Source organism: Pyrgilauda ruficollis, unplaced genomic scaffold (genome assembly GCF_017590135.1).
Source record: "Pyrgilauda ruficollis isolate IOZ18807 unplaced genomic scaffold, ASM1759013v1 scaffold9, whole genome shotgun sequence".
NCBI lineage: Eukaryota > Metazoa > Chordata > Aves > Passeriformes > Passeridae > Pyrgilauda > Pyrgilauda ruficollis.
Window position 1 is genome coordinate 6757616 of NW_024531043.1, and position 27842 is coordinate 6785457.

The 27842-nt window shown below is 40.3% G+C and overlaps 2 protein-coding genes across 5 annotated transcripts; one reads left to right on the forward strand and one right to left on the reverse strand.

The window, feature by feature from the left end:
- DGCR8 (DGCR8 microprocessor complex subunit) lies at positions 1–22946 on the forward strand. Of its 4 annotated transcripts, XM_041488800.1 has the most exons (15): positions 1–159; positions 5832–6831; positions 7247–7409; positions 8545–8687; positions 9374–9656; positions 11196–11393; positions 11743–11844; positions 12397–12495; positions 12878–12960; positions 14044–14144; positions 14551–14657; positions 14867–14994; positions 15317–15430; positions 15762–15813; positions 22766–22946. In XM_041488800.1, exons 2-15 carry the CDS (start codon positions 6109–6111, stop codon positions 22783–22785), a joined length of 2316 nt encoding a protein of 771 aa, XP_041344734.1. In that variant the 5' UTR covers positions 1–159; positions 5832–6108; the 3' UTR covers positions 22786–22946. The 4 variants fall into 4 exon arrangements, with proteins under 4 accessions (XP_041344734.1, XP_041344731.1, XP_041344732.1 ...); XM_041488797.1 differs by lacking the exon at positions 22766–22946 and having other exon boundaries at positions 15762–19585; XM_041488798.1 differs by lacking the exons at positions 1–159; positions 22766–22946 and adding an exon at positions 420–686 and having other exon boundaries at positions 15762–19585.
- Positions 16889–27834, reverse strand: TRMT2A (tRNA methyltransferase 2 homolog A). Its single transcript, XM_041488801.1, is given in 12 exon segments — positions 16889–20955; positions 20958–21202; positions 21512–21608; positions 21827–21943; positions 22455–22530; positions 22821–22943; positions 23416–23527; positions 24067–24182; positions 24436–24550; positions 25363–25544; positions 26031–26139; positions 26843–27834. Coding segments are annotated over 12 exon segments (1911 nt in total). The 5' UTR covers positions 27424–27834; the 3' UTR covers positions 16889–20917.
- Between the last annotated feature and the right edge of the window lie 8 nt (positions 27835–27842).

A 27842-nucleotide genomic window follows, 5' to 3' on the forward strand; every position in this document is an offset into this window, starting at 1 on the left:
TCCCGCCCGCGGGCAGCGGAGGGGCCCAGCGCAGGCGTTTAAAGATGGCGGCAGCGCGGAGTGCGGGACGGCGATCGTGAGGCGGCCGGACTCGCCCTCGCCCTCACCCTCACCCGCAGCCCCGGCACTGGAGCGGCGGGGCCGCCGGGGATGGCCCAGGTGGGTGCGGGCCCCGCGGGGTGGCGGGCAGGGCGGGCCTGCGCGGGCACCAACCCCTCCGCCCCACAGGCCGCAGCGCCAGCGGGCCCGCCGCGCTCCTGCCGCCTTCCCGGAGCGGCCCCCGGGCGCGGAGCCCAGAGGAGCCTCTCCCCGAGCACCGACATCCCAGCGCTGGAAGGTGCCGCTCTGCCTGGCCGGTATTGCCGTGCGGCGCTTCCCCTGCGCCCGGCCTGAGCGGCCTCTGTTCAGAGCCGCCGCCTACCCCCAGCCACCTCCCTGGGATTGTGTTTGGGAAGGAAGCGCCATGCGTGTGCCCTCGGCCCCTCCTGCTCCGGGGTGGTGGGGGTACCGGCTGCGGCCGTGCCTCGGTCCGGGTGTGCCCGGCCAAGGCGGGCCCGGCGGTGCCGCCGCACGCAGCCCGCGGCCCGCGGCCCGGAGCGGGTCTCGGTGCGCAGCAGAGTCGGGAAGAAAAGGCACCAACGCGTGTGCGGGCACACAGAGACTGTTTTAGTTCTGGTACATTAAAGGTAACGTGATGTCTCTGTAACTCTCAGGATTCTTCTTAATGTGTTTCTTTCTATTAATAGCAAATTATCTTCTTCAGTCTCTGAAAGGTTAATTCTCCCAGCTTTCTTCATTTTTTTTTTTTTTTGGGTTGGAAACAGTTCCTTTTGTACCTCCTTTTCTTAGGCTTCGGGTTTGTCTGCAAAGTTTGTTTGCCCGCTGAGACCTGAATACCCAGGCGTTGCTCGACCATAAACTGGAATTGGGTGAACACGTTCAGTTTCTTGTTTCCGTTAGGTTGCGAGTTAGAGGTCTTGGAATTAGATCTTGTATTTTTGTTTTGTGATTTGAGAGGTTGTTCTGTTTGGGTAATTAAACTCGGGGGCTCTTATTTTTAATTCTGGATGAGAAGTTGAGTCACTAGACAGCTCTTTTTGATTATCAGGATTGTTTCGCTATTTTAGAGAAAGAGAAGGGATTTTGGTTCCTTATGTCTCTTTTTTTTCTTTTCAAGTAAGAAGCTTACATATGATAGGAAAGGAAGAATATATTTTCTCTTTCCTAGGCTCTGATATTTGCCTTTTAAAAATCAGTTTCTTGTCTTACATAATTAATCAAGCCATCTAAACCCTGCCAGAAAACTGCTCAAGCTCTAAAAGCAACTGTTGTTTTGCCATTTCTGAGGATGGCTTTCCAAAATTATGTACTCTGTTGCACTGAAATGGAATAAAGTGATAAGAACTAGAGAACTTCTTGAGCCGTGTCTCTGTTTGCCACTGGTAATTGTTGTTGGGCTCTGGCTGCATTTTCTTGGTGTCTTGCTTACACAAAATAAGTGCCTTGGTGCTGACTTGGTGACTGACTTACACAAAGTGGTTGTTTTGTTCAGAATCTTTCCACACTAAAGCTGATAAGGAGAAGAGCTGAGTTCTTACATGTAGTATTATCTTAAAGGATATTTTCTTTTGGTACTTTCTTTTCTGGTTTAAAGAAAATAAATCCAGTTATTCAGGCTTTGTTTTGGGTTTGTGGGGTTTTTTTTTTAGCAGTGGTAATAAATAGGATTAACTTATTTCTAGAGTTGTATGTGTTGAAAAGATACACTAGCTATAATGAAAAGAAGGTAGATGACTGTGAGTGGGGAATTATTTGACATGGGTTAATGGATCAGCACCTGAGTTGCCATTTGGGGCTGGTGGAGGACTTTGTATTTGGTTAGCAAATGAGGAGAGTTTGCTCTGAGCCACTCTTCCTTTTGGGGTCCGCTGAATGTGAAGTTAGCAGTCTCTGACACAGTTTCTATTCAAAAGTGACTTTTTGAAGAGAGAATCTGTGGTATGCTGTTCCTTGCTGCAGCTACATGTATTTGCAAATAAATTGTGTTCTTTATTAAATTCATTTCTAGACTGCTGACCTGCTGTAACTGAAAGGAATTTTTCTTTGAGTTTGGGCAATGCTGAAATATCCACATTTTAATATTCTGGTTTTTTTCTGCCTTGAAAAAGGATACCCTTTTCTCTGTGTGTTTCTCTCCTGTCCCTTTTCTGTCTGATTGTGGGAATGGGCAGTGGTACTTACTAAACAAAGTAGTTTTGTTTTGTTCCTTTCTGCACTTAAAGGACATCTGTAAGACAAGCAGACTAAGATTACTCTGCTTTCTTTGGGGCATATATGGTTTGCTATATTACATTTGTACGCCCCCACCCATATCTGCATTGTTTAGTTTACTTTGTGGCATGAAGCTTTTTTAAATGATTAGCTAAAATAAGAGTAAGCAGTTAAAAATGTGGAAATTCCATGTGCTGGTGATGTGTAGAACATGAGCTGTGCACTGACGTTGTCAGTGTTTGTACTGCCTGGTGCAGCTGCCAATGGTGCTCTGTCTCTTTGGAAGGAATCCTTATGGAAACTGCTAATGGAACTTGGTGGAGCCTTGGAGAATAAAATGTTATTTCAGGACAATTCAATGAAGGATGACAGTAGGAAGCTGACTTATGTTACGGTGTAACTTGGTATGCTGAGCCTTTTTGTGTGTGGCTGTTATGTTCCCTTGTCTGAAGCCCATTTGGCTGTTTGTAACCTACCAGCTCATCTAACTCATCCTTTTGCCTTTTCTCCCTTCTGTCTGTCTTTTCAAATACCTGGTAGCTCAGTGGCTTTGTTGCTTTGTTTTGTTGGGGCTTTTTTCCCAGCCCCTGATAGAAAGGACATAGTGTAATGTCAGCTGGCAGGGAAGTAGATGGGAATTGGACCTGTGTTCCACTGCTTCTGCCTTGCTTTTTGTGGCTTATAGGCAGGTATTGTAGCCCACTGGAACTGTACAGCTACTGTTACCTATCATCAAAAGAGAGAAAAAACCCTTGTTTTTAGTGTTAGAATAGTAACAAACAGACCTTTCTTCGGAGGCTTTCAGGTGTCTGGTCATGATGGGCACACCTGGCACCAGATTTCTACTATTACAGGGTTAATTAATTAGGATATAACAGGTACATCCAGGAGATTCAGCTGCCCCTGTAACCCATCCCTGGACCAGCCCCTTGGAGTTGGTCCAAGGGTTCTCTGCCCACTTATGTCTTACTGTAGGTCCCCTACTTAGAATAAGACTAAACAATATTCCAGGAATGTGTTTAGAAGGTCAGCTTATTGTTCTAAAATCTAAGGGAAAGGGTAGGAAAAGTACCAGAGTTAATTAAGCTATAATAATATATATAGCTATATTATAGTAGTCTAGAGAGCTGCAAATATATGAAAAATGTATAAAAAGCAAAAATCTTTCTGGCATCACTACCAGACTGTTATTTTACCTAGGGATGTGGCAGGTTCATGGCTAGAAATGGAAAGCTCATTTGAACCCTTTTCCTGAGCCAGTGTGTGCTGAGGAGCAGACAATCCCTGGCTGTGACTTGCTGTTCATTGTTCAGCTATTCATCGTTTCACAGCCAGCAAGAAAGGGAAGGCAACAAGAATGTAATTGTTACCAGGGCTTGAATAGAATAACCAGACATCTTTCCTGCAAAGAGCAGAGGTGTTGTATCAGTGAATTACCCAAGCTGGGCAGGTGAAGGTTAAGTTATGTTTTGACATTGGTGTTATTAAAACTCTTTAGCATAGGAGCAGGACACGTATCAGGGGTCTGGAAGTGGCATTCACAATCATGTCTTAGCCTTGTCAAAAATAAGTCTTTCTTGTTGGACCAGGGAGCTCCTTAACACAAGGGAAGGCTTTGCTCTTTCAAATTCTAGAATGCTGACTTCAGTATTCCATTTCTGTGGGAATTCTGCTTACTCTTTTGTTCAAGAGTCTTTAGAAGACTCTTTAAGATGGAAAAATGAGATGACTTAGGCATTTAGTTTCAAGGAGTTACTGAGCTCATGCTGTGACTTTTGATTCTTTTGTTCAGAATTAAGACACTAATGATTTACTGTGAAGAATTTAATAATTTATCATTCACTTTTTTTTTTTTTACTTTTTTAATCTGAAGAGGAGGAAATCTATAGACAAATTTATCTCTGGGGATGTTCTCTACATTATACATTCCAGAACCTGTTGAAAGATGAAGGAATTGGTCATTGTATTGAGGTCACCTTGTAGGATAGAATGGAGTTAGATAGACTTGATTGTCTTACTACTAAATGAACCATACCAATCTGAGAATTAATGTGTTGGTATCAGAAAAGATGAGATTATTTTAGAGTTCTTACCAGGTTTTTTCCTTAGTAATTTTATAATGCATGTCAAACTCAGTGTGTTGGATGTGTCACAATTTTGAGTAGATTTAAAAAACCTTACACACATCAAAAAGACACCACAAAATATGAATTCCTCTGCTGCCCCAGCAAAACTTGCTTTGTTACCATATTAGAGTTTGCTCTATATTATGCTTTCTTCCAGCTTCCAGGTAGGTAACTTCTGCATATTGCTGCATTTTAATTGATCCCATTACAACTTTTGATTGCCAGCTTTGTGCCTTGCCCCAGTTGGTGTTTGGATATTGCTGTTGGTTTGTTCTGCCTGGGCTGGCATAGAGATACATGAGAGAATTACCCTAATTACCCTTGGTTTCTCTAAGTCCCTCATGACAACCCAGACCTTCTGCCCTGTTGCCTTCAATGTTACACAGCAACATGAGAGATCTTGGAGCTTGTCTTTCCAAAACACTTGGGGAGATTTTCTCTGCTAGCTGGGAGTACTTTGAGCAGAGCAGATTCATCCAGCTGACTGCTTGGGGCAGAGTGGCAGTGCTTCATTTCTAGCTTGTAGGAAGATTTAAGCCCAGTTTGGGCTGGCATGGAGAGACTTGGAGAAACCAAAATAAGCAGGTAAGAAATGATCCTTCTTTTCCCCAGGTGCTTATAGTCCTGCAGAGATGACAAAAGTATAATTGAAGGAACCATCGTAGACATGGTAGAAGGAACCACTAATGTGAAAAATAAGCCTTAAACACTCCCCATGCCCTGTAAAATTTCCTGGAGGAGTTGAATACTTTTTCCGGGTTAAATTCCCTAAAACATTCTAACTTCTAAATACCTTCCAAAATTAATTTGAGCTTTAATGCTGTGTATCTGAACCTGAATTCCTTGGACATAATGAATAAATAGTTCTACAGTAGTGCAAAATACAAGATCAAATGTCTAATATCTGGTTATCTAGAGAGTAATTTTCTGTGATATTTTAGTAAATTGTGAGATTTCAGAAATAAGCGATAACTTAAATTTTGAAAAGCCATGACCATAGTCTTTAAAATCTTGTTGGTTTTGCAGATTGTCTTAAACTGTAAGCTAATTATCCTTTCTGCTGTGTGGGTAAGTATGGCTTAAATACCAGCTTGTTTCAGATTATGGGAGAATTTCCCCAAAATGCAGTTTTTAGTATGTCATGCTTAATGCCCTGCCTGCTAACAAAGCAGAGGTAGTCAACTAATCATAAAGGTATCTGTGTTAGTAAATTCTTGTGCTGGTGTACAGCTTGAGCAATAAAACCACTCTAGTTTTGGCCTCATTCATTCAAGATGGTATCTGGGTACCCTGCTTTTCTCACTGTAAAAGTGTCACTCTTCTACTTGAAATTTATGCTAGAAGTAGTGACAGGTTTTCTTTCTGCTTGGGATACTATTTCCATTTTTTTCCCGTAACCCTTTTTTTTCTTCTTTTGTTTGTTTCCTCTTGTAGGTTGAAAGAAGAAAAGGAGACCAGCTTGTCCAGTGAAGATGCACTCTTAGTCTTCAGCTATTTAAGCTGAATGCATTGTGATTTCCAATAATTGAGACAGTGATTCTGAAAGCTGTCTACATTAATGAAAAGAACAATGTAGTCAGCTTAACTGAATCATCAGTGTTGCATATTGAATAGGACATGATAAACCAATCCTGATGGACTTATGCATGTTAGGAAAATAGGGATAAACATTTATTAAAGCATTGTTTTTTTTAAAACAGTAATTTTAAAAATGGAGAACTATGAAAATGTACCACCCCTCCCTAAAGAACCTGCAAGAGAAATGAATGTGGAGAATCACACTTGTCGGCCACCTCTGCCGCCCAACGAACAGCCTCCACCACCTCCCCTGCAAACGTCCAGTGACGCAGAGGTAATGGACGTTGGCTCTGGTGGTGATGGACAGTCAGAGACCCCTGCTGGGGACACGCACAGTCTCTGCAGAACACAGCTGCTCACAAAGGGATCTGCCTGCTACAAAAGTCGTCTTATCATAGACCCCAACAGTAGTGACCAAAGCCCGAGAACTGCTCGCCACGCACCGTCAGTTCGAAAGTTCACCCCAGATCTTAAGTTACTGAAGGATGTGAAGATTAGTGTTAGCTTTACAGAAAGCTGCAAAAGCAAAGATAGGAAAGTTCTGTACACTGGAGTTGAGCAGGATTATAAGGCAGATACAGAGTTTGGTATTAATAATGTCAATGGGGATTTGCATGTTTGTCCTTTTGGTGGTAGTAATGGTAAAGCTGCAGGGATAGGGGGTGAAAGTGATGACAAGAAGGATGATGAAAATGATATTGATCAGGAAAAGAGAGTGGAATTTGCAGTTCTGGATGAGCTAGAAGACTTTACCGACAATTTGATGGAAATAGATGAAGAAGGAGGAGGGTTCACATCTAAAGCAATCGTTCAAAGAGATAAAGTGGATGAAGAAACCTTGAATTTCTCCTATGAGGTAAGTAAATCCACAGATCTTTGCTGGGTAAGAGGTTTTCAAGTGTCTAGAAAAAAATACTCAAAGAAATAATCTCTTCTACAAGTGTGCAGTACACGAGTCAAAACCACAGAATTTTTAGAGACAGACCTTTGGCTGAGAAACTCTAAAATGTTTTAGTCAAACTTCTGAGTTGTGTTGTAGCTTCTGTAGTTTTCTGTAAAAGCAGCCTTTAAAAGTCTTCTCACACAATTGCAGTTCATTTTACCATCATAAACTTATTTTCTTATTTTTCAGTCTCTTTACTGGAATCATTGGACATTTCTAATTTCTCTCTGTGTGGAAGTGCATATAAAAAAATGTCTGCTCTCTCTTTGCAAGGGAAAAGGGAGGTTGGTAGGCCCAGAAGGATAGTGTCTGATGAAGTCTCTTTCAGGATGACTTTGATAATGATGTGGATGCTCTGCTGGAGGAGGGTCTTCGAGCACCCAAAACAAGGAGACTAGATAATGAGAAATACGGTGGTGAAAGTGATCACCAGTCTGATGGAGAGACAAGCGTGCAGCCAATGATGACCAAAATTAAAACTGTACTGAAGAGTAAGTTAATGTGCATTTAATAACTGTAGGTCCTGTTCATGGCTTGTGTCTGTAGAACAAAAGAACAAGCAGAGTGTGAGACAGCAGTTTGTGTGAAATCATTAATGTGTTGGAGAATTTTATTGTTGGGAGGCTTCTTATTGTGGAATATGATTTTTCATGTTCTTAAACAGTGAATTTCACTTTTGCTTTTGATCTGTTGTATGTAATAAGAATATATTTTAGTATGTGGATTTGTGTAAAATAATGAGGTGAAGAAGGATGATCTAGGGCTTTTGTCTGGACATTCTGGCCTTTTTCCTGCTTCAGTTACATAACTTCTGCTGTTGAAATTGCCCCATTTGAGGTCTCTATGAATGTAATCTAGGTTAAATATAATAACTAGAAAAGTCTGTGGCTTACATGTATCCAATTTCATTGTGTTAGAAACTACTAATAAAGAAAAGCTGAGAACAAAAACCCATCCAGAAGAATGTAATGGAAAATATTCTGAATTAGAATTAAAACTTAAACATGTACTAGAGGAGTATTTTACAGCTTCACTGTGTTCTGAAATAAAAAAAAAAAACTTGCTTCAAAATTGTAGTAACAGAGGATTGCTAGGAAACTTCCAGCAAAGATGAATCAGCAACTTCTGATTTGTTATTTAGAGAGACACGAGACCTTGGCTTAGTGATGAGCCCTTTGCTGGCTGTTTGGGTCCGTGAATCTGGTGGTATTTCGATGCAAATTTATTCCTGAGTGTCAAATGAAAGTTTTTTAATGGGAAATGAAGTTGCTTCTGAAGCAAGTATGACTTTTCCAGTAAATACTTTCCAGTGGTGCTTGTGATAAGTATAAAAAGACTGAAGAAAAGAGAATTCAGTAATGTAACAAACAAATCAGTCTGTATAAAAATTATTGCTCCTATTGCCTTTAGTTGAGAACATCATGGAATCTCTAATTTTGTGGGATTTATTCTGGGTTAGAGGCATATACCTTGTTATTAAAACAACATCTCTGTGCAAAACATTATTAATCTTGTTCAGTGTCATTTTATTCTCTGGGACAGAAAAAGCAATAAATAAAAACCTGGATTTTATTTCTGTTCTTCTAAGCAGTCTATCCAAGTTTAAAGCCATTATTTGCTTTAAAGGTCGTGGCCGCCCTCCTACAGAACCTTTGCCAGATGGATGGATCATGACATTCCATAATTCGGGCATTCCTGTATATCTGCACAGAGAATCTAGAGTTGTTACCTGGTCTAGACCTTATTTTTTGGGAACAGGAAGCATAAGGGTGAGAGCTGTCAATTTTTAAAATACTTTACTACTATTAAAAAATTAGCTGTGTTCCTGTAAGCAGTTGAATATATTTCTGCTTTGCAGGCTTGTTTCCAGTGTTTGAATTAAGATCCTTGAAAAGTAAATTTTTTTTGTCTGAAAATCTGGTATGGTTTTTCTTAGGTGCTTTGTTTTACTGTTTGGGCAGTTAAAGTGAATGAGTTTATCTTGTCTGGTGCCTTCACTTTTCTAGTATGGCTGCAAGATTGGGGGTTTATTGCACCATGACTTGTATCTAGGGATCATTTCTTTGTAGCTATAAATTAGTCTGAGCTGTGGCTTATGGTCCACATTTGCAGAAGTAAGGCTATGACATTCTTGCACCGAAGGAATCTGCAGAAATTGGATTTAATGCCATGGGCCTATTCCTCAATAAAGCTCAATGGATTTTATGAAAGCATGGAGTATTTGCATGTAGCTGAACAGACTGTAGTCTGCAGCTAAACCAGCAGGATTGTCAGTGACACACAGTGTGAAGGTCCCCCAGGAGTGGCCCTGCTCAGCTCTTGAGGAGAATGATTTTACTAAGCTTGAGCTTAGACTGAATACAAATGGCTTCCATCTTGCTTGCATCTTTTGGGTTTGAGTTTTGCTTTTTTAACCTTGAGATATTGAAACCTTCTGTATTATTTATATTTGCAGAAACATGATCCTCCCCTTAGTAGCATTCCCTGCTTTCATTACAAAAAAATGAAGGAAAATGAGGAAAGGGAACAAAACAATGACATAACCCCAAATGGGGAAGTATCACCTGTAAAGCATCTAGATAAATCCTCAGAACTGGACTGCCAAACAGAAGAACCAGATTCCACTGCTGCTGATTCTGGGCCTTTAGATGACAAAGACCCTTCTGGGGGAGATGCAGCACAAGGAGCTTTGGGACAAGTTAAGGCCAAAGTTGAAGTATGTAAAGATGAATCTGTAGGTATGTACGCGAAGTAGAGTCTTTTCTTGACTTGAGTTGGGGTAATGGCATTTGGGAGATTTTATTCCAGACTTGGCTACTGAATTATAATCTTTCCTGAAGCCCTGAAAGTCCACATGGAAAGGTTTTACAAAAAAATGAAGATTTTGGTAGTTTAGTCCTGTAGACTTTATCTCAATACAAGAATCAGTTATGTCAGTGTGTTCATTTGCTGTTGTCAAATATGTTCATGTGACTTCCTCAAGGAGGGCTTTTCTATGCACTCTCTGTATTGGCTGAGTTCTGTTTACTTTCAGGATGATCTCTTAAGATAAATGAAGTAGTTGAACTGTATTTCTGTATTTGCACAAGTCTAGCAGACTAAGTCATGCAAATATAATTGCACTCATACAGAGGGGTGTGATGCTCCATTATTTTATTTATACAAATCTGGTAGCCTCTACACAAAAAGTTGTCTAAAGACATCATGCCAAAGTCACCACCCGATGGAGAGGAACTTGAAGAGGAAGCTCATGTGTTAGTTATTGAATCTTACCACATCTGCATACCTAGGAATCCCGTCCCTGTAAATTTCTGCTGCTCAGAGTATCGGTATAGGTCATAGGCTGCCATTTGTCTTTGTAGTGCTCAGACATAAAACTTGTCCTTGTCATTACATGTGTCATGTCCAGTTCAAAAACCGTGCCAAAGGATGTAAAAAAAACCACCCCAAATAATCAATATTTAGCTGCAAAATTCAAGCCAGTAAGCACTTAATTTTCTACATGGCGTTCACCTGTCTACCTCTCTTTTTAAATAGGATCTGTTCTGAATTACTGAGAAAGATACTGAATGATAAGAGTATAAGTGTGACTTGCATTTGGAATTCCTTGTGGAAGGAAACAATGCCAGCAGCTTGCTTTTGTTTGTTTACATCTGTGGATGCTACTCTTTATTTTTGCTGATTATATTTGCAGACTGTCCTATAAAGGAGAAGCAGCTGTACTGAAACGGGGCAATCTTTTAGTGCTCTGTGTGTGAATTTAATGTGTTAAATTCTGCACAGAGGCTGCAGATACCCATGGAGTTCATGGAACATCACTGTACAGTGTTTCATGGTACATTACATAGTAGGTAGGCAGCAACAGTTGGGTTTGGCTTCAGGGAGCTGAGGCTGAAAGCACAACTACTGTACTCACTGTGTACCTTGCTTCAGGTAGAGGGAAGGTGATCAGATGTTCAAGCAGACCAGTTACTGGTGTTTTCTTGCAAATTGTGTTGGGTGTTAATGCTGGTTAGGGATTAGTAAAATCACCAAGTGACAGAATAAAATGGTGGTTTATTTTATTTTGTTTTCTGGTTTGCACTAACATTTTGCATTTAATCTAAATTGATATAATAGGAGAACTTCAGATTACTTCTGTTAGTCCAAAACAGCATCTTTAACCTTTTACTCCAAGTCTAAGAAAATAATTACAGCTCGTTTAAAACAGTGGAAATAGAGAACTTAATGCTCGTTCAGTGGTGAAGCAGAGAGAGTAACTTGGTTGTGTTTCTCAGATCTGGAAGATTTTAGACGCTATCTGGAAAAGCGTTTTGACTTTGAACAAGTGACTGTAAAGAAGTTCCGGACCTGGGCCGAGCGACGCCAGTTCAACCGCGAGATGAAGCGGAAGCAGGCGGAGTCCGAGCGGCCCATCCTGCCGGCCAACCAGAAACTCATCACCCTGTCTGTGCAGGATGCACCTATAAAGAAAGGTGAGCTGCTCTAGGTGCACTTCAGGCTGCCTTGAAGACTAATTGCAGCTCTGAGCTTGACTGAAAATAAATCCTGTAATAAGTCCCCTTAATTCCTGATCCAATATTTTGTATTCTTTGACCCATTGTATGTTACATAGGAAAGGAAAAATATTGTCAAAATATACTTCCTATTCAAAAGACTAATTTCTAAACAACATTATTTAAGGCTACAGTCTTGGTAAGTAATGACTACCTCCAGCTCGTGTTACTGCTGAGTGTTGCTCAGTATTGATTTGTTTGTAACAGAAATTATCTTTCAAAGACTGGAACTAATGAGATTCTTCCCTTCTTCCTGTCTTTTTTGCAGAGTTTGTCATTAATCCCAATGGGAAGTCTGAAGTTTGCATCTTGCATGAATATATGCAACGAGTCCTAAAGGTTCGCCCTGTTTACAATTTCTTTGAATGTGGTAAGTCTGTTTCCTTAAAGACTCTATCCTGGTCTCTGTGCTTAATCAAGAATCCAAAAATGTTGTGTATATGAAAAATAGAACTGGAATTAGGTTAATATTGATTTTTTTTTCCCCTAAGTGGTATAATGTATGTTCCATTAATTCTTTTTTTTCCTCTTTGTTTGGGGTTCTTTTGAGGGTACCTTATAATTCTTGAGAATTATGCTATTCCTGTATATGCAGTGTATAATACAACTGAAATTTCTATATCAGAGTGTGTAGCTCTTGTATTCACACCATGATGCAAAAAATTTGGAATTAATATTTGAGTTTTGGCAGATTACCAGTGGTCTCTTAAAATCTGTAAGAGTTGGAAGAGTGGAGTATATGGTGGTTAAGTCTGTTAATAGAAAACTCTGTCAGTTAAACAGTTTTTCAGTCTTCATGAAGAATACACCATTTTCATCCCTCTTGAAGCTGAAATTAAGAAAACAAGTCTTTGTAGTGGTGATATTTCATGTATGTCAGGAGTTCCGGAAAGCTTTCTTGACTTTCCTCCTCCATTTCCAGAGAACCCAAGTGAACCTTTTGGAGCCTCAGTGATTATTGATGGAGTAACCTATGGGGCAGGAACTGCCAGCAGCAAAAAACTTGCCAAGAATAAAGCTGGTAACTTATTTTTCTTTCTCAGTACCAACTGCTGAATTGTTTCTGTTTGCTTTTTGTACCATTCTGGAGTTCCAAGGGCCATAGTGATTCAGTACTGGGGTTTGGCTGTAAGAACTAGGGGGTGATAATAACTCTTTTATTTTTGGTGTTAAAGGCTCTATGTCACTTCTAAAATGAGACTAGAATATTTTTCCTTTCGTAGGCACTTTTAAAAAGTAGTTTCTTATTTTAATTATTTATCAAGCTGAACTAGTAGAACTTTTTTCCCCTTGAAAAGCGTAACTGAATAAATTTCTTACCAGAAGAAAATGCCTGACAATTTTTAGATGAGATGTTTTTGTTTAAAATAAACCTAATCAAGATGTTTAATCACTTTCTGCAGCTCGAGCTACACTGGAAATCCTTATTCCTGACTTTGTTAAACAGACCTCTGAGGAGAAGCCCAAAGACAGTCAAGAACTTGAGGTACTGAGCTCTTGCTTCCTGGCTGGAGTCACTTGAGTTTGTTTTTGAAACATTGCATATTTAATATCAGAAATGATACTGAAAATTAGTAAGATTATTTTCTCAGTCAAATGGAAGTGTAACATCCTCCATTTAGAGCAAGACTTGGGGCAAGGAAAATACTACTTTTTTATGGGAATAGATCAGAAAATTCACTCTGATGCAGAGAGCTGGTTCTTTATTGACCAACAGGTCACTTACTGAACACCTGAGGTGTTCCAAGGCACCAGGCTGCCTGTTCTGCCCTGCCTTCCAGAATCCTCTGGTTGCTGCCAGGAAATGTTCAGACCTAGGTGCTGTTTGGTTTTGTGTGATCATCTTAGGACACCACGTAAGAAGTAAAAGTGCTCAGGCTTCTGAGATGTTTTTATTACCACACAGTGAAATTCCATAGTTTGGGCAGTGACATTTGAGAAAATCAAAGGAAAAAATTCTTTAAGAGGAGAGTTGTGCTATTTTCTCAGGTACTAGGAGAATTAAATAGTTCATTGATCAGCAATACCATCAGTAAGGAGTAAAGGAAAAATCAGTGATCAGCCTGAGAGGAATGTTTCCTAAAATGAAGTAATATACAGGAGTTGTTTGTACCCTTGCTTTAACTTAGAACTGTATTGTATGCCCTGCACTACTGAAATGGTCATTAAAGATGTGTAGACAATTTTTTCCATTCTTTTAGAATAAAATACCAAATGTGCCAATAGCTGTTCTGTTCTCTTTTAGTAAACCACAGCATTTTGGTAATTGCTAAAATAACCTTGTCCTGAGGGAGGAATTATTATAAAGAATTCATAAGATTGTAATTTTTATGTACATGTTGAATAATGTAAGATTTGAGTTAGAAATTTCTGTCTGCAAATGTTTGATTAGCTGGGACAGTTTTAATAATGTTGCTTTTAAACCATTATAGATTTAAAAACACTTTTTAAACTACTAAGCACAGAGCAACAGAATTGGTTTAATGTAGCAAAGGAGAAATTAGGGTTAAGGACAATATTAGGGTTTTACTTGCACGAAGCACCATAACCCTTTTCAATTCCTTTGCAGTATTTTAACCATATCAGTATTGAGGACTCACGGGTATATGAACTCACCAGTAAAGCTGGACTCCTGTCTCCATATCAGATTCTCCATGAGTGCCTTAAAAGGTGAGGCTGCAGCCTGGGGACCTGTGTGTGCTGTGAGGTGCTGGCTCAGGACCAGTGCTGCTGTTGGACAGTGACCCTGCCTGAGCTGCTCAGCTCCCTGGGCCTGTGAGACCCGTGGGGAATCACCTGGTTAATGCTGAGTCCTCTTTAACTCACATTTGCTGTTTGTGCCTCTTTGGAGATCAGGATGTAGCTGCTGGACAAATGTATTTTGTTTTCTCTCATACAGGGTTGCTTTTTCTTTTGACTCGAGTTACTGATGTAAAAAAATCTTTGTTAATTAATGTATTGTCATTTATTATTAATAGATCTAATTTCATTGCAATGACTGTCCAAGATAACTGCAACCACTTCACCTGTTTGTAGTTTTACTTAGTATGTGATCTTGATTGTCTTTGTGCTTAAGAAACCACGGAATGGGTGATACATCCATAAAGTTTGAAGTGATTCCTGGGAAAAATCAGAAGAGTGAATATGTCATGACTTGTGGCAAGCACACAGTGCGAGGCTGGTGTAAGTACAATAATTGATGTGTGAATTTTCTCTTCCTCTCTTCCTGTTCTCCTTTGTGTCCATTCTGAGGGTGCTTCTTCCGCCACTGAGCCTGTTGTGTGCTTGTCATGCTCTTCTCTGGTATCAGTTTTGACTAACTCAAGTGAATATTTGTGGCTATCATCACATAATGTGCTGGTATTGACACACTTCCATGGTTATTGTTACAGGCAAAAATAAAAGAGTAGGGAAGCAATTGGCTTCTCAGAAAATCCTTCAGCTACTGCATCCACATGTGAAAAATTGGGGCTCTCTCTTGCGAATGTATGGCAGAGAGAATAGCAAGCTGGTTAAACAGGTGAGCAGGCCTTTGTTTGAGTGTAACCTACCCTGTGACTGGAGTTTTGCTTCTGGATTTTCCTGGATTTGAAAATTAATTTACAACAAAACTTCAAGGGGCCTGGATTTCATTGACAGTAATTGTGTTAATCTTGCATCTCCCATGTCAAAATTCAAGAACCTATTTAACTAACTCATGGAAGTAGATGTTCCTACTTCAGGAAGTAAACTAATTACAGACTAAACTACAGAAACACAACAGACTAAGCTTTGCTCCACGTACATTAACTTTTTTCCATAATAGAAGTTGATCAGTTGTTGCTCATGATTCTGTTGAATAGGAAACCTCTGATAGAAGTGTGATAGAACTTCAGCAGTATGCCAAAAAGAACAAGCCAAATCTGCATATCCTGAACAAGTTACAGGAAGAAATGAAAAAACTGGCACAGGAAAGAGTGAGTATATATTCTCATGTATTTCCAAACTGCATGAATGTCATGGGTCACGTGTACCAACGATCAGGGATTTTTTTGCTTATTTGACACAGTTTCAAGTAAAGAGAGCTCTTCAGATTTTGATAGAGGGTCTGCTTCTGGGGAGATTGCCATGCTGTCTTTTAAACTGGCTCTTAACTTGATTGTACCTACTTCTGTATGTTTACTTTTGACATTAGCCTGAGTTAGCCTCTTGCAACAACTGACATGTTTGGCTGAAATGGTTCAGAATTTTAACTGTCTTGTGATTTTATTTATGACTGTGTGGCGGGGGCTGTTTTGTATTTTTTAGGAGGAAACCCGAAAGAAACCCAAGATGACAATAGTGGAATCAGCTCAACCTGGTAGTGAACCTCTCTGTACTGTTGATGTTTAATGAGAAAACGTGCAAGTGGGGAGCAATAACACAAATGGAGGAACTAGATTTTCAACAATTATTTAAAAATTGTTTGCTGCAGAATGCAAGATAACTTTTAAAATCCAAGCTGCTTCAGTTATGCATTGTTCGTTTTGCATCATCAGGGCAATATTACTTTTTCCTAGTTTCTTTTTCTTGGTTTTTTTTTTCCTTGTTTAATACCTCTGAGATATGTACGTTTAAAGAATTGATCATAAAGATCTCTACTGGGGCAAATGCACAGAGGACAGGCATGTTCACACAGGATAAAACCAATCAAGCACTTTCTCCTGGAAAGCCATCCATGTTGTTTGAAATGGATGTATTTTAAGTATGAAATTCAGAATATCTATGTACAGGTTGAAGCTGATATTATATATATACACATTCATATATATGTATATATAAAAGAAGTATATGTACATCTTCTTGTATGAACATGCCTAAAACTATTTTTGTGAAAAGTTTTGTTGCATTTCAGCACATAATAATATGCACTGATAAGACACTTTGGTGACAAATACAGGAAAGTGATGAGCAATGTTTCTAATGCCATAGGATTAGGCCAGTAAAGCTGTTTCTTTTTGTCTTGTTTCTTGTCTCCTGCCAGGCTTAGTTATTTGAGATTAGAGGATGCAGATTTTGTTGTTACTTGAAAAGAACAAGAATACCTGGTAGTGTTAAGAGTAACAGGTTGGAGATTCAAAATTACTGAGGTTTATTTTAAATGACAAGAGCCTGTGTTAGTTTACAGATCAGTTGAACAGGGAAAATATGGCCCCACTTCTATGATTAAAATAAAAACTGTAATTTGAAAGGCTGTTTTCAAAGCTTGGAGCCAAAATGCAGCTGATGATGGTTGAAAGTCTGAAGATATTTTGCCAATGACTTTCCACTCCCTTTTCCCAGCAATAAAACAATTTCTCATTTGTTTGGTGTCAGATTGCATCTGACTTGATCAGTTAAATCTTAATTAATTTGCACCATAAAAGCAAAGACTTTAGAAGAAAATCAACACAACCCTTAAGTCCGACTGCAGCAATTTAGATTTTTTAAGAAGTTTTTGTTTTTACTTTTTTAATTACATTTTTAGTTTTTAAAGAAAGTATGTAACTTCTGCAATGAAAATTAGAATGTAGATTTGGAATATGACATAGAGTAATAAGTAGAATGAGACCATAACCGGTTATACTCATAAATAAGAAAATCACAAATATGCAACTACTCTAAAATACAATCCTGGCAAACAGGCAGTACTCACTGTGTCATCTGAGGCTTTATCAAGCCAAGCACAAAAGAAATAGTGTGGCTGTGTGGAAGCACTGCTTCGTGGCTTTCGTTCTTCACACGGGGGTCACTGGGGGACTGCAGGAATCTTCTCCTGCAGCCATTTTTGGTTTGCTCTTAAAGAATAGAGCAAAAGCCAAGCTGGTGGCAGGGCTGCAGTCACTTATCCAGGAGCTGCACTGCTCCATTTTTACACTCCTTCTGCTCCTGTTGGGAATGAAAGGTCAGTTCTCTGTACCTGCTGCAGCTCCTGGTACTTATATTGACAGGGATCTGGGGGCTTGAGGGGTTTTTTTTGTTTTGTTTTTAATCTGATTTTGGTGTGGTTTTGTTTTTTAATTTACCATGTTACATAGAGAGTGCTGCAGTATATTGAATTTAGTGCCTACTGGATTTTAAAAATGTTGGCATCAGTATTGTAAAACCTCCTATTAACATCACACATTACTTTGGAAATATGTGGATTTTAATTTATATTTCAAACTAATGTTCTCTAATGTGTTGCATATAATGTTAGAGGTTAAACAGGACGAGTCATGGAGTCTTACCTGTTTCTGTGTTTAAATGATACACTTGGAGGTCTCTGCAAATATGAATCCACCCATTTTTTATTATTATATTTAGTTTTTTAGTTCCATGAGTTGTAATCCTGTTACAACAGGATACGGGTAGTTGGAAGACAATATATAAACTATTATTTAAAGAAGTGGCCTGTCTTAAAAAAAAAGAAAAAAAACCACAAAAAAACACTGCCTCTGCTTTTTTTTTGTATAGCTTTAATAAATCTCCATCTTTTGAAGGGTATATAATATTGGTGCAGTAGTGACAAGCAGTGATTGCTGTTTGTCTCTTTTCATTGTTTTTATTGGGATTTTTCTGTTTTCATAAAGACAGGGCTTTTATCTTCTATGCCTAAATGTATTACTCTTAGATAGGTTTTATTTCAGCTTGTGTTTTCAGCAGAAAAATCTGTACTTGGATGGCACTGTAAAAGACAAATCACCCTTGTAGATCTTTTTATTTTTCTGAAATCAGAATGTCAATGCATTTGCAGGTCACCTGCAGAATATCCATAGATGCCTCACTTACCAATTTGTTTTCATTAATTTTAAGAGGATTGCTGTATTACCTCAGTCTGCCACTATCAGAATCACAAGGTGACCATTGCCCTTAATTAAAACATCCAGAGATTTCATTGTGAACCAAAGCCTAGAACGTATATTATGCATTCTAAACAAAAACAAACGTAAAAAGATGGTATTAGACCTTGCTGCAGCCTTTAACTGGAGAGATGTCCAGAAAATAGCGCAATAACTGCTGGAACAAACAACGTAACTGCTGTTTATGTCATTGTGAAGTATTCTTGTGTTTTAATGTTTACTATTGTTTGGAGTGTAACAGTCTTGCATTTGCACATAAGCACGAGCTGCTGTGATAGAGGATAGACCATTGCATTAACTTCAGCTTCTGCATGAACACTTACAGTGTGATTCAAGATGTATCCTAAACTTGTCTTGTAACTCTTGTGTGTTTTCTAGGTAATCGGCTGTAAAGGTTTAGATCTGATTGTATGAATGCATAAAACTGCTGCTTTTGTCACTGATACTTGTTATTTATCCCTTCTATAACCAGGGGAAGATGGGTATTTTTCTAGGGATGGAGTGTATTTTTAAGAACTGTTCCATCCTTTGGGGATTAGACAGATTTTGCTTTGCATATTATGTGCTTCTTGACAAAAGTGTGGTATATTGACTTTAAGGATTAAATTCGTGTGCATTCAAATCTTCATGGTACTGACGGAAAACTTACTGTGACTAGTCAGATGCTACCTACTGAAACACCAGTCATCAGCTTTTTTGAACATATTTATTAGACAAAACTGAATTAGTTGGGTACTCAGAACTTTGGAAAGACTATTATGCATAAACTTAACTGTTGTATGTAAACTTCCATTCTCCTGTGATGCTGTTAGGCTTTATACAAATAATATTTGTAACGTCCAAGTATTTAAAAGCATCATGATTATCTTACTAATTCACTAAACTGTACTTTGGTTCTGGAGTGAAATTCAGGAAGTGATAGCCTCCTAACTTTGTGGGAAGAAAGAAATGTGAAGTGCAAGAAGCCATGCTGTTATTAACCAAATAAAATTATCAGTGACAGTATTTCAATGTGTATCTGAGAACATGGGAAAACAAAACAAAGTTTATCCTTATTGCCCCAGCAGGTAACAATGGTTGCTGTTTTGAGTTGTGTTGGGTGCAGTTGCTTGGTGCCAGTGCTGAATTGGTACAACTATAAAGCCTCATTTTCACTGAGCCTCTGCTTGCTTTTTTTTCTGCACAATCATGTAATCCTCTGTGTTCGGTCTTTGAGTACTACATGTGTATTTTTCAGACAATTAGTTTCGAGCAATAAAGTTTGATATTATAAAATGTGCCAGTGTGATCAGTATTATGATAGTGTAAGCATATCTAGAGAAAGGAGCTCTGATTCTTCCAGTCCTCTAGGTATTTTTAAAGAGAAATCAGATCAGTGCAGCCTAGTTGATTATGGAAATACTGAATCACTTTTTTAGTGAGGAATTGAATGTTTACATGGTTAAATACTTAGAATGAAAATAAGTTACCTTTTTTTTTAAATTGGGATTTGTATTTTCACTTAAACTGGAAGGCTGGAAATGTTACAAGCCAAAGTGCTGGCTTTGGTACGTGTTGGGCGCAGGTACCAGACAGTAGAAATGTGTGGTATCAGCAAAGCCATGGGCTGTAGTAGAATTCTTTTCTTGTTGTTAGGCCATATTAAATGTATATTAGAAGTAAGCTGAGATTGCAGGTGGTCACTCCTTCCAGCAGTGCTGCTGTCTGTTCTGTAGTGTGGATCACAGTCCATTCATGGCAGCTGCTGAGCCTCTGGCTGCAGGAGTCCTGACTGGAGAGCAGCTCGTGGAACTGAGCCAGCTTTGTGTTCACCCCCAGCAGATGCACTGGCAGTGCAGTGTAAGGTGCTGGTGTTGGTACAGTTCAGTTCTGGTGTTTTCAGTGGTGAGGGCCTGCCTTGAGCAAAGTCATCTCAGCCTTAGCTGTATGGTGTAGGAAACTTACAGCCTCTACTGTCTTGTCAGTGATGCTACAGTCTGAGAGTAAGACTGACTTCAACTGTGAAAAGTGTAGCATTTTTATTAGACAGAGTTTATTACTTCCTAATAAAGATTTAGCAAGTAAATTATTTTTGAAAGGGTTAATCTTAACTTGCATACTAAAAAAACACGGCACAGTTTTGACAGGGGACAGAGCATGATGAAATGCTGACAGGTACGACCAGGTCCCTTAGCAAGATCCCAGTACAGGTCCCTGTAGGTACAGGTCCCTGCACCTGCTCTGGGAATTGGGGGTGTCTCTATATAAATACATGAATGTATCTAGGCAGGAAGAGAAAAGCAGGATTTGGGCTAATCCTATGTAACATCCTGTCCCTGGAGTCTTCAAGACCAGGTTGGATGGGGCTCTGTGCAACCTGGTTGAGTGGAAGGTGTCCCTGTTCATGGCTAAGGGCTGGTTATGAGATGATCATTAAGATCCCTTCCAACACAAACCCTTCTGGGAATCGATGATAATGAAACTTAATTCAAATTAGGATGATGAAATAAGTTGGAAGCCTTGCAATTACTCTGTTGTACAGCGATTTATTACCTGGATGTTACAGAAGGGATGTTACCGATGCAGTTAAAAAGCAAAAGTAGTTTCTGCAAAGTCTCTCAGGAGTTAGGGTGAGCCCTCTCTTGGACTGCAGTCCCCGTGGCAGCAGCTGCCTGGCTGCCCTCGCTGGCCGCTGGGTTGATGCCATCCATGCCCTGGGTGCCACAGGCTGCTGCTGGCACCTCGCTGGCAGCAGGTGCTGCTGCTGCAGAGCTGCCGTTGGCGTATTCCACCCTCTCAAAGAAGATCAGTAACTCACAGTGCCTGGTCTGAGGGAACAGATCCACAGCCATGGCTCTCACGGGCCGGAAGGAGGCTCCTTTCACCCTGTTGGAAGGGGCCCGGCACAGGCTTGACGGGGAAGGGAAAGCAGAGCAGGAAGAAATGAATTAGTATGTTAGTACAGTGCTCATCCCTGCTGCTCTTCTCAGAGAGGTTTTTTCTTCCCCAAGCCTCAATTCCATGATAGGCTTATTCACTACCCTCAACATTTCTATTATGACTTGTGTATTGGGCAATACCATTCCAAGCCAGCTGCTGCAGCTTCCAGCTGTTTCTGGTGAAGCCTCAAGGAACACGGCTTGCAAATAAAAATCCAGCAACCTCCTCAAAAACATATTTCCACATTTAGTAAGTCAACTTAGTGCAAGAAACACTCACTCCACAAAGTTATTCATTGCAGCTCTGGGATTGCAGGAGACATAGATGAGCTTCTTCAGATGTTCAGCTCTTCTCAGGGCAAGAATTACTTTGGAATCTAGATGATCAAAACCACAACAGCTGTTTACTGGTTCTGTGTGCAGCAAGAGCCTCACAGAAAAATGCCAGGTTATACTCAGCATGAACAAAACTGCTGCAATGTTGCTCCAAGCTATACCTGAAGGCTCCACTTAATTTATCCCAGTGGTGTTTTCTTTGGCTTCCCACCCAACCAACACCCATTAAGAGAACAGACTTAAACCCTGGTGAACTTACGCAGCCCTGCTCGTGGTGGATCTACAATGGTGATCAGGTTCTGAGGAGCTAAAACATTCATCAGGGAAGGAACAATATCTTCTGCCTTCCCACAATAAAATTCAATATTATTCAGTTCTGTAAGAAAAAGAAAAGATGGTATCAGTGTACGTGTCTAGTCAAAGCAGCTTTCAGTTCTTTACCTTGGATATTAAGTTTTGATGCCTCAGAAACTCCAAATTGTTTAGTCTACCCTGGAATCAGTGTAATTTAAACAATGACTGTTAACTTCAGACTATTCAAATAACAGTAATCTGAGCATCTTCCACTACCTGGACTAAAGCAAAAGCCCACAAACACCAGCTCTGTTCATGTTTTATTTAGGAGGGTAGCTGTGGTTTCATCTCACTTTTACACTGAAATAATAAAAAAATTTTTCAATTAAAAAAAAAAAAAAAAAAAGCTGTTCCACTGGAAAATTGATCTCATGGGCTAACAAGGTGTTTGTTTTCAAGAGTGATTAAGTGTTGAAATGGGACAAGATCATTATCAACAACATGTAATTCCAGGCTGCTTAGATAAGGTAAAGAACAACTGGCTGCAACTACTCCTTAACAAACAAAGGCTTCAGCATTCCAGCTTAACTCACCATTAATCTGGGCATTTGCTTTGGCGTCCTGCACAGCTTCCTGACAGAGCTCAATTCCAATTACCTTCTTCACTCTCTGTAGAATCAAAGGTAAAGGTTTCCTCTGTGGTCTGTATGTGTGAATTTAACCATTTTTCATAGCATCAGCAATTTACAGTGACTTTGATCCTACCTAGGCTGCTCAACATAAGGCTGAGCTTTCATAATGATGCGGTAAAGCAGCTGCAGGCAGCTCAATTACAAATTAATTCAAAAAATTAAGATACAATCTGTTGCATTTCACATTCATTAGGTATTTTCTTCCCTTCTAGCCACAGTTAAAAACAGGTAAAAAGTAACTTCTATCCAGGAAGAGAAATTGCCAACCTTTGCTAAAGAAATGCCAATGGTTCCTGTCCCACAGCAGATGTCCAGCACGGTGCTCTCTTGGCTCAGCTGTGCCCACTCCCCAATGGCAGTGTACAGCACTTCTGCAGCTTGTGTGTTCACCTGGGAAGTTAAATTTCCAATAGATCTACTTCTTCATAAACAGTAAATATGTTTTAATGAGTCTTAGTAAAGCATGTTTTCTTGTTTCTAATAAACAAATCATTATATATTAAAAGCACATTTTAAAGTGTTGAAAGGGCAGAAATAAGTTTTGGAAAAGCAAACAAAGATTAGTAATACAAGACTCTTGAACTGTATTATTTCATGTTCAGTGTTGCAAAAGGCTGCCATGAAACAGGAGGAAAATTATAATGAAATAGTAAATACAAAAATGTGTCTTCACTGTGCTCCCATCAAGCTTAGAGTCATTCACTGCTTTTACAGCCAAACCTAATACTTACTGCTATTTAATCACACCAAATATATAAAAGGTTAAATTTCTAGGTATGTAACATCTTGTTCCACAACATTAGTCAAGCTCCAGAGCATTCATACAGATCCAGTTAAACAAGCAGCTTCACATCATCCTTACTTGAAAAAATGCATGAGGAGAAATTCTAAATTTTAGGCCAAGGAGCTCTTCATATATATACTTATCACCAGCCACATGCTCCAAAGGCAAGTCTTCTAGATTGGGAGATTTCCTGGGGGTAGGGGAGGAATGGGGAGACAAAATAGAGAGGGAATCAAAACCAAAAAAGAAGAAAAACACATTTGCTATAATCTTTACCAAAGCTGTTATCATCCTAAAGACTGTAGAGCTACATCCTAAGCAGTACCATTTATCATCTGCTCTTGGACACTCTCCTTGGCCATTAATGTCTCAGTGTGCAAGGACCTCCACCATCTCTAGATGAAGAGGATGGGGAAGATTGAAAAATTCACATGAATAGGGAAGAGGGGCAGAAGTTACTTGATAAACACAAACATTCATCTACTGCAGTAAACACTTCTATATCTTGACAGCCAGCAATGGCCAGTGGGTTCACCCACTGAAACTCTTGCTGCCTTTATCCAGAGAATGGGAAATTTCAGGAGTCTCTGGTGGCAAGGGTGAGTAACTTAAACAAATTAGTAACAACTGCCACTACTTCTATGAAGCAGACAAAAATGCTATGAGATTTGCAAACACCAAAAATCCAGACACCACCAAAATCCCCCAAAGCAAAGTCAACCCTCTCACCTCTGTCCTTCCTCCACAAAGTACAGGGAAGTAACACCACTGCTCTTTCCCATCCCTTCTGTGAAGTATTTTGCCAGAGAAATTTTCAGGTCAGCTAGCTCTTCTTTACTCAATTTCTAAAGTTTTCATATGAATGAAGGGAGAATAATCATTTTAGTGACTTCAAGATATGATTTAGTGCACGCTTTACATAAGAATATTGTTCATTTCCATGTATCAGGTTAGTCTAAATAGAATTAGAGCAGTGAAGCAAGTTAAACCACACCAAGTAATTCTTCTATTTCTGTTTTGCATGCACAATTCACAAAATCAAATGTAAGCAGTTCTAAAGCTGAGCCTGGGCTGCCCATTACCTATCAAGTGAAATACCTGAGGATTGAAATAAGCAATTGCCATGATGTGGCCGTGGCGGCTGGTGCGGACCGTGAGCTGCTTCCAGTGCCCTTCGTAGGTTTCGGGGCTGTACACCGAGTAAGGAGTTGACCTGCAACGTGCACAAGCCTGGTTACTTACACAGAACTCTCTTTGTGTGCAACATTAAACAGTTTATTGAATCAAAAGAAGTGATGGCAAAAATGCTGAGTACAAAAAGAGGGTACATTCACTTGTCAAACAAAGGAAGACTGATGGACAGTATCTCCTAAAGCAAAACAACCTGTCCCTCCTTCACACAATCCTCTTGCCCGTTTTACCCTGTGCAAAATTACAGAGGCAAGAGGCAGCTCTCACTGCATTCAGAGAATGACATAACTCTTTATAATGCTTTCATTAGCTTCTCTGCTTCACACCAAGTTCAAATCTTCCACCTTCATGATTCTTCTGAGGTTTCTATTTTTGTGCATTTTAACTGCTTTTTAAAGAATGCATCCTTTTTTTCTAAAAAAGTAGTCTTGCTTAAATGTGCAACTTTTGGTTTATTCCTTTCTGTAGGATGATTCTTCTCATCCAAGAAAACAATGGACCTTGGTTAATTAATTCCTCCTTTCAGAAGTGTTTTTCTGAATGCCTCTTTACAGTTGGTGGAAGAAGCTCCTGAGTAACACACTTTTTAGTGCAGACTTACACATCCCTTTGCTTGCAATGAAGCTGTGTTCAGCTGCTATCTCCGAGCAGCTGAGCAGGAGCAAGGGCAAAGCTCCCCTTGATGCAGGCACAAGGCAGAAACAAAGAATCACTAAAATGTGAGACTGCTATTTCTTAGATCTCAAAGCTCAGAACAAACACTCATTAAATTTATAAATATTTTTGATTAAGATATCAAAACCTTTACAGATAACTCATTTTACTTATGCTCACCTTATGTAGTCTTGGAAAGCTTTTACTACTTTTTTGGCAATAGCAGGAATGTGAATAGTATCAAATGGCTCCACTACAGCACATGTACCACCCTTATATTTGCCAAGACGACAACCCACAGTTTTGTCTTCTTGATTTACACCAATCCCAATCAAGAACTCACATTTGTTGCGATATTCAGTCTAGATTTAAAATAAAGTTATGTAAGATATTTACACAGCATTTATTTGTACATGCCAAGTTTCTCCTGAAAAAAATCCCACGTGGTTAAACGCATTTGAAAATGGACACGGGACATTTAGCTGATACGGACAATACTGATGGATTTTGATGTGTGTGAACTAACAGTAATAACGAAAAGGTATTAGTAAATCTTGTCATTTAAAAAGCAAAATATTGCCTCTGTTGAGGAACATATTAGCTCACAACACAGGCTTGCAAAGACAGCATATTAATTTTAAAGTTATAATATCCAGTTATCAATTTTTCTGCTTCCTGTTAATATTTCCACACAGTATTTACACGAAATACAAGAACATCTAAAATTCATCATTTATTACAAGACAAAGTTGAATACTCAGTTTGTCCACTGTCTTCTCAAGGCCAAATAATGAACATAATCCTCAGCTGATTAACCCTGTTCCACACTTTACCTGAGATTACGTTACCTGCAAGGGTGATGCTTTCACTCCCTCCACTGGGCAACATAATTTATTAAACTTCTGCTTCTGCAGGAACAACCAGGGTAATAAAGCTCTGTTGTTATTTCCTATTTCCCTGCCCAAATCAGAAACAAAAATGTAAAGCACACATTTAGAAAAATTGAGGTCAAGAGTTGCACAAGACTTCTTTTTTGTGTAGGGCACAAAAAAGAACCAGATTATCACATGGAAGACTGTTTCTTCCAGATTTCTTTAACGGGCCAACCCCCTCCAACTTCCTAAGAGCTGTAACCTGAAAAAGTAAGGGTTAAATGTACTGGTTACATTATGGTTATGTACTGGAGTTATCAACGTACCCATGCATCATAATGCCAGTTTTGTCGACAGCAAGAGACAGAAGTGATACTTTGATCTTCAAAGACCAGGCATAAAATTTTGAGGGGATTTTAAAAGAGAAAATCCTAGTAGTAATTTGCCATCTCTGCAGACTGATTCTCTCTTACACCATGTGACAATACCATTTTTTTACGGGCACAAACATCCTTCTGCTTATGGAACAACAGACTTTCAAACCAATTCCCCTTCACTAAGCAATCTTTTGAAGGTGACCAAGAACATCAATAGCAAGTTTTGTCAGATGGAACAGCTTTTAAGCTGTAGCATCGCAAATTATCTTGTAATTAATTACTTTGACAGGGGATCCGAGTTTTGACCTACCTCTAACTCACTTCAGTTTAGAGGTATCAATTGGTGTGAATTTAGCTATATCCCATGACAAGGCCAAGTCTTGTACACATTACGTTACAAACAGGAATTACTTTGTCAGCTTCTGCAGCACTTGTTCGCACTCCTGCTTCTTCTGGGCCAGCTGCGCCTCGTAGGGCACGTTCCACAGCGGGGTCACCACATCCGCGATCCGCTTGCTCAGAGGCTCCTCTCCGCAGGGAGCCGGACGCTTCGCCTCTCCCTGCTCCGAATCCTCTTCTTGCTTCCTCTTCTTGGCGATGGGGTCAGCCTTGGGCTTGGCCAGGCGCACGCTGAGGTGGCGGCTCTTCCAGAGCGCGCCGTGCAGCACCCGCATGGCCTTGTCCCGCTCCTCCTCGCTCTTGAACGTCACGAAGGCGAACGTCTGCTTCCCGAAGAGTTTTATCTTGTGAGGGTTGAGCCCGTACTTGGCAAGGAACTTTTTCACATCGTTAAACCCAATGTATTTGGGCAGGTTCTGTATCTCTACTTTATAAATCTCGGAGGTGAACAAGTCTCCCTTAATGTATCTGTATACGTCGGGGCTCTCCGCGGGGTCTTCCCCGGCCTGGCTGTCCGGCTCAGCCCCATCTCCAGCCTCCGCCACAGGAGCCGTGTCGCGGTCGGGGTCGCAGCGCTCGCCTTCCTCCGCCATGGTCCCGCCACCCCCTCAGCCACCCCGCGCACCTCCCGGGGCGGGGCCGTAGCCTCACGGCCGGGCCGCTGCGATGAGAATGACGGCAGAGGAACGATCTGGTTGTTTTTTAAGCGCTGCCCCTCAGCGCTGCCGCTCCTCGCGCCCCAGAGCACCCGCGGCCCTTAAACACATTAAAAACAGCAGCTCGCACATCACCCCCTCCCTCACGCGGGCGCCATCTTGGGCCGGGACGCGAGCGGTCGCCGCCATGGCGCGGGGGGTGATGGGAAAGGCGCCTGGGAAACGGGACAACAAAAACGCTTCTCGGGGGGCGGAGGGGCCGCGCCGGCGGTCGGTACCGGGGGTCGGTGACAGGGCCCGTATCGGGGCCGGTTCCGAGGACCCATGAGGGGATCGGTGTGACGGGGCCGGGGCGG